At 45.2% G+C, this 6,925-nt stretch overlaps 1 protein-coding gene across 1 annotated transcript in view; it reads left to right on the top strand.

Moving 5' to 3' along the window:
* LOC109307114 (dimethylaniline monooxygenase [N-oxide-forming] 1-like) overlaps positions 1-6,925 on the top strand; it is a 34,830-nt gene that overhangs the window by 6,247 nt on the left and 21,658 nt on the right. Inside the window, exons 3-4 of the mRNA XM_019530810.1 lie at positions 2,783-2,971; positions 5,925-6,087. Coding sequence (XP_019386355.1) covers positions 2,783-2,971; positions 5,925-6,087 — 352 coding nt within the window. The remainder of the gene's footprint in view (positions 1-2,782; positions 2,972-5,924; positions 6,088-6,925) is intronic.

The following is a 6,925-nucleotide window of genomic DNA, read 5'->3' as shown; positions in this document are numbered from 1 at the left end:
TTGTTTTGTTTTGTTTTTTCTTAAAGGGCCAGAGCTGGGGCGGGCAGGGCAGCTGGGGGGGGTTAGGACAGTGTGGGGGAGGTTGGGGAGGATCGTGCAGAGCCCCTCATGCAGCATGGTGCAGTGGGGGCAGTGGAGATTGCCCCCCCACCTGGCAGCACCCAGTGAGTCAGGGCTTTTTTTTTCCAAGTGCTGGGAGCTGGGGCAGGTGGGGCAGCCATTGCAGCGCTGGGAGAGTGGGCAGGCGATGGGCCTGGGTGATTCGGCTGAACTGGTTCAGGACAGTGATTCAAATCACCAAATCCCATCACTGTCCCCTGAATCGGCCAAATCCAGAGCAAATACTAGCTGCTTCGCACAGACCTACATATTAGGTCTTAATCCATCCCCTGTTCTGTAATGACACTTGTAACTTCAGCCTGCCCTACTGACAACCAGTTTATGTTCAAAAGCCTCCTTTTGTTAAACAATTATTAATCTTATTTAACAGGTTGTGAAACTGAGGTAAAGAGAAGTTAAAATTTCCAGATAAATTAGTGTCAGGCCAAAGATAAGAATTTAGGAAACCTGATCCTTTGATCTCTTGCTTGTTCCTCTAGATCAGTGGTTCTCAAACTTTTTGGTACCAGCACCCATCTGTAAACATCAATGGCCAGTCCCGACCCAGTGCCCCTCACTCCTGACTCACTGCCTCTCTGCCCCCAGCCCCCCAGTGCATGGGGCAAGGTAGGGGGGAGGAAGCAGTGGGAAGCATGGGGGGGGTCCCAAGCAGTTTCAAGCGGCAAAATTCTGCCAGCCTATGAGAGAAAAGCCAAGTTTTCCCACGTTTTTCTCTTTTAAACAAGAATCCATTTTTAAAGTTTGTTCATGACCCGTTCATATACTCTTGAGACCCACAAGTTGAGAAATGCTGCTCTAGATGGCCCTCAGTCTTAGACAATCTTCCTGGGAAATTATTGGAATTTGTAACACGTGATCAGAGCTGAGTACTAAGAAACAGCAGCCAGCATGACCAAAAGCAAGGAGCAGTGTTCGGCTACATGAACATAGTGATAAGAAATATATGTGTAATAAAAACACAGGAACTAATGAGTCCCTTGAATCTGATTAAAACTAAAACTTTCCTTAATTTTTTAGAAACAAGAAATGCTGAGAAAATCTCATATAGAAAACACTAATGTGTGTTTCTGGAGTTAACATGTGCTCCCTGATGCCCAGCAGCTCAGTGAAGCTGATGCCCATTAGGATTTTCCTCAAGTTCAAGCCCTCCAGGGCAGAGAGCCTGGTCTAGCTGGCTATCCTAGAGCCACACCTTGGAAACACTGATCCCTTGTTCCTGGGGCGGTCTGCCAGCAAACTGAGCAGAAGCCACTAAAAGTCTGACCTGGGATTCTGTGACAGCTGATCCATCCTGGGATGTCAGACAAAATACTTGAATTCTTAAGGAATCTGCCTTCTGTGCAGGTGCATAATTGGGTAGACTAAGCTCCCTGCTCTCTTGCTCGTTTGTATCACTTGTACAGAGATTAGCCATAGTGCTATACCAAAAAAAAAAAAAAAATCCAGCAACATCATACTGGCATGTACAAATACAAGTATCTAGCATGTGAAGTAATCTCTCTTTTCTACACTGTCCAGACCGAGTACAGTGTCCAGCTCAGGGCACCAGTTTTTCAAGAAAATTATGAACTAATTGGTAATAGTCTAAAGGAAAACAACTAAAATGATCAGCAGTCTAGAAAAAAAATATGATTAGTGTAGAAAACAAAAGACTAAGAGGAGATATGGCAATTAGTCTTTAAAAATGTGAAAGACTAAAGCAAAGAAGGTTACACACCATTCTTCACATTGCTTGGGAGTAAAACAAAAAGTTATGGGCTTAAATTGGAACAAAGTAAAATGAGGTTAGACAGTAGCATAGTTTTGGGCTCCACAATTCAAAAAGGATGTGGAGAAGCTTGAGAGAGTCCAGAGGAGAGCCACGCGCATGATCAGAGGTCAGGAAAACAGATCTTACGATGACAGGCTGAGAGCCATGGGACTCTTTAGCCTGGAAAAGCGTAGGCTCAGGGGTGATCTGATGGCCACCTATAAGTTTATGAGGGGTGACCACCAGGATCTGGGGGAACGTTTGTTCACCAGAGCGCCCCAAGGGATGACGAAGTCGAATGGTCACAAACTCTGCTGTGACCATTTCAGGCTGGACATAAAGAAGAATTTCTTTACTGTCCGAGCCCCCAAGGTCTGGAACAGTCTGCCAGTGGAGGTGGTTCAAGCACCTACATTGAACACCTTCAAGAGTAAATTGGATGTTTATCTTGCTGGGATCCTATGACCCCAGCTGACTTCCTGCCCTTTGGGCAGGGGGCTGGACTCGATGATCTCCCGAGGTCCCTTCCAGCCCTAATGTCTATGAAATCTATATCCTAACTATAAGGGTAGTTAGGACTGAAATAGATTGATACCCAGATATATTATGGTGTATTCATCACTTGGGGCAGGTTAGACAAAAATCTGCCAGAAATGGTTAAAGTACATTTGTTCCTGCCTCAGGGCATGGGGAAAGAGTAGATGACCTCTTGAGGTCACTTCCATTTCTCTATTATTCTGTTATTCTATTATATGACTCTGGATAAAAAGATCTATTTAATCCTTTTGAGACTGAAGTTCTCAAGGTCAAACTCTAATCCCTAGTAGCGTCCTGTGTCCCTTGATGAATGGAAACCAAATGGTCTGTCTCACTGCATGCATTTGAATAGGTTTCACTTTCCTGTGTTGACAGGAACACATTGAAGATGGAAAACCAAGTCTGTACAAATCTGTGGTCAGCAATGCCTGCAAAGAGATGTCAGCCTTCTCAGATTTCCCTTATCCTGAGGATTTTCCAAACTATCTGCCCAATGCCAAGATCTTTGAATATTTGAAGATGTATGCAAAGCATTTTGACCTTGTAAAGCACATCCAGTTCAAGGTGAGTGTCCGGGATATGACCAGGACATAGGTAGTTGGGTTTTGATCCTAATGGCCACAGCCCAGAGGATCAAGAAGAGGCAAGTCAAGGAATAAATGATCCAGACTACAGCAAGGAATCAATGGATCAGGAGCAGGCAGATGAGGAGGCCCAGGTCTATAAAGGACCAGGACATACACAGTCACCCTGTGTAAAACCAGAAGCCAAGGGAAGTGAGGTGGGAAAGGAGAATTGGGAACAGGGGACCGGAATTCAGACTGGCATTGCTAGCCAGGAGGTCTTGAGCAGGCAGCTATAGGTATAGGGGGCTGGGATTGGACAATCACCTAGATAAGCCACGAGCCAGGATTTGGGTTTCAGAAAACAAGAAGTCTGGAAATACAAGGGGTCACAAAGTCAGCAAGGCCATCAAGAAGCACAAGGGGCCAGGCTGGAGTCTTGAACCTGGAAGAGGCAGGCAGGAGCCAGGGTGAGTCCAGGTAATAGGACCCTGGTCACAAGAAACCAGAAACAAACAAGCAGGACCAAGGAAACTAGAAACAGGGAGTCAGAAGCCTGGGGCTAGACTGGTTTGTTGTTGAGTAGCCTGCTGGGTGCTGGACCTGCTGCCCAAAACCAGGAAGCTGCACCCAGCAGGCAACTAGGGCCATCTGGGAGTAGTTGGGCTAGTAGCAACCAGGCCAAGTCAGTTAGGGTCAGGCAGCAGCAATTTTTCTAGTTTGCTGCCCTGACCCCTGACAGTGAACTACAGAACATAGCATCTGTTTCACAGAGGAGAATGAGGGCCTCATTAAACATTCATTTCAGGTGGCTCTTGGAGCTCTTAACCCCTGGATTGTCCACACAGTAACACCTGAAACTACTTAAGCCCACTTCCAGTGGCTTAAAATTATGCTACTCCAGGGTAGTTTTATCTCTGAACCATGTTACCCAGCTCATGTTCCATTAATGTGTAGCCACTCGTCACAGATGAGCCGCCCAAGTTGCAGTCCTCCAGTATCCCAAAATACAGTGTCCCCTCCCTCACCCTCCTATTCTTTGTGGACAAACTTTCCCCTGAACTCTACTACCCAGGGGGCAGTCCTGGCACCAAGCGAACTCACTCTCCTGCCTCTGGGGGTATGACCTCCCCACCCCCAGGGCTGCACCCCATGCAAAAAGTCTGCAGAGCATATATCAGCTAGCCAGGTCACTGGACATGGATGAGTCCAGGAATGGAGTCTAAGGGCAGGAGTAGGGGGGGGAATAAGGTTGGGACTGGATAGGGTCTTCATGGGCTGGTGCTTCCTTCCCAGGCAGGGGTAATAGCTGCCTCAAAAGTGCCTTTCCTTACCAGTCCCACTTCCCAGCCACCCCAGGAAGCACAACCAGCACCCCGCACACCCCAATCCCAATTTATTAAAACATGAAACCTTCTTTAATTTACTTCCTCTTTATTTCTTTTTAAATTCTTTTTATTTTATCCTTCAGTGACTGACTTCCTTAATTTCACCACCCTTCCCCCACCCCCAATTCCTCTCTACCTCCCATTTCATTATCCACCCCCATCCCATTAACTCTCTGCCTCCCAACTTCATGTTTCTGTCCCACCCTCCCAACCCTCTCTCATACACCCTGACCTAGAGCAGGGATAGCAGCCTGTCCTGGCTCACCAGGGCAAGCAGTGGCTACTTACAGCTATGGCTCCTAGTCAGGTCCCTGCTCATCTAGTGGCAAGCTACAGCTGTGCAGGTAGGACACAATCAGAGAAGGTTTTAGCCTTAAGGTGCGACTGCTTCAAGCTCCAGCTAGCATTAACACCAATCAATATTTGAGCAACTCAAAGTGCAATGTGTTACAAGGCCTTAAGAGTCTATTAGTGCTGCCAGCTAAAGGAGTTACTCTTTAGAGAAGACACCGCTGCTTGTGCTGACAGCAGTAAACAGCTTGGGTTTATCAACTGCTGATGACCCAACTGGGATCAACTATATAAAAAGTAGCATGGTGTTTTATGAAGTGAAGGTAAGATAGTTATATACCTTTACAGACTAACTAAATAAGATACAACTAGAGAGCACAGGCTTTCATAAACTGAAGTTAACCTCATCAGATGCTATGAAAGTATGTGCAGAAAGCAGAGAATAAAAAGAAGAAAGAAATTAGAATACAAAAGACAAGGGAGGGAAGAGAGAAAGAGATAGAGGAGGGAGGGAGGTAGTGCTAGGAGAGAAAATCAAGCTTGCAGTAAGCCCGTAGGAACACAGAGGGTCACAAAAGATAATCCAGGTAATGAGATAAGAAACTATAGTCCCTCTTTAAGCCATACTTAACACAATCCACTTAGCAGATGATGTCTTGTTCCACAGTTTCCCGTTAAGCTACCTCTTTTTGCTTATGGACTGAAAACATCGATCTTCTGTAATTTAGAACTGAAATCTCAGGCGTGGCATCTGCCTCCCAAAAGCATTCTGTCCCCAAAAGACTCAGGTGGTTTGGTTGTAGGTACAGAACTGCTGGGCTACAGATAGAGAAAGAACATAAGAAACCATAATCTTCCAGTAACTCATCTTACTGTTTCCCGCTGTGGTGGTAGTGCCTAAAAACCAGTGATGGACCACTGGCCAGATCTTTCAAGGTGTTTGGCACTGATAAATACGTCCCTAGTGAGATTTCCAAAACCACTCAGACACTTGGAGCAAGTCATCTAAGTACTTCTGAAAAGCCCACCTTTGTAACTTTGGCCCTGAAGGTGCTAGGTACTATACAACCAGAACTGAAAGATGGTTCCTGCCCCATAGAGACTGTATTCTAAATCTCTCTCCAGGCCCAGGTCAGGGCTGTCCTCCCGTGCATCTGGAACATGGTCTTCCACCTTGTCTTTGACTGGATAGTTTACTTCTACCTGTTATGCTCAGATTACCTGTTGACTGACAAGAAATAAATAAATATATTTTCTTGTGATTTGATCTTTCAGACCGCAGTCATCAGCATAAAGAAACACTTGGATTTCTCTACCACTGGCCAATGGAATATCATCACAGAGTCTAACGGGAAGCAGGAGACGTCTGTCTTTGATGCTGTTATGGTTTGCACTGGATACCTCTCAGAACCTTTCCTGCCACTAGAAACCTTCCCTGGTACAGCCTCTCTTGTATTTACTTTTTTAGCAGTACTGTGTGTCTGGCGTAAAGACTGACACGTCCATAATTAAAACATTCCATTCCTATATACTAAATACTTGGTTTCTCCCGCCCTCCTCAAACTAACTTGCCTAATTAAGGGAAAGTTTTGCTCTCCCCAGTGCCTCTTACAGGTGTGACTATTTTACCAGCAACCACCCAAGGCTCAATATGATTTTCGTTAGGAAAATTTCTCAGAAAATGTGTTTGTATGAATAAGTTAAAGATCATAGCATGGTACCGGTTGGAGCTCTAATATAAAAAATGGGCCAGATTTACCTCTGGCTAAATTGCATTCACTTCTTTAAGGCTGTATTTGCGTACAGCCCATACTTCCAGCTAGGGAAACGTATCTCCTTTGCTGACTTTTCAGTGCCCCTTAATTCTCTTGAGTGCTTCTCAAAATCTGCTTTTGTAAGAACAAAATCTTCTCCTGTTTCCTTCTTCCTCTATGTTTTTTTCCTCATGAAGCTGGAGACCCTTTCATCTTTTTGGAATGTCGGCAGGAACTAACTGACGTTCACTTTGGGCTACAAGAAATGGTTTTAGAAAACTGATTTAAGTTACATTACCTCAACTTTTCAAACCATAGACTTCAGTTCTGTGGTGGGGGAAGAGGACATTCATAGCAGTATATCAGGGAAGCTGGGACAGAGCTCCTTGTCCTAATCATTATGCACCATGGAATAGAATTTCATATTTTTTGCATTCATAGTTTCATAGTTTCTAGGGTCAGAAGGGACCTTAGTAGATCATCTAGTCCGACCCCCTGCCATGGCAGGAAAGAGTACTGGGG

This window comes from Crocodylus porosus, unplaced genomic scaffold (genome assembly GCF_001723895.1).
Source record: "Crocodylus porosus isolate Cpor-Errol unplaced genomic scaffold, CroPor_comp1, whole genome shotgun sequence".
Taxonomy (NCBI): Eukaryota; Metazoa; Chordata; order Crocodylia; family Crocodylidae; genus Crocodylus; species Crocodylus porosus.
The sequence above is the reverse complement of the archived record's forward strand: the minus strand, read 5'-3'. Positions and strand labels throughout refer to the sequence as shown.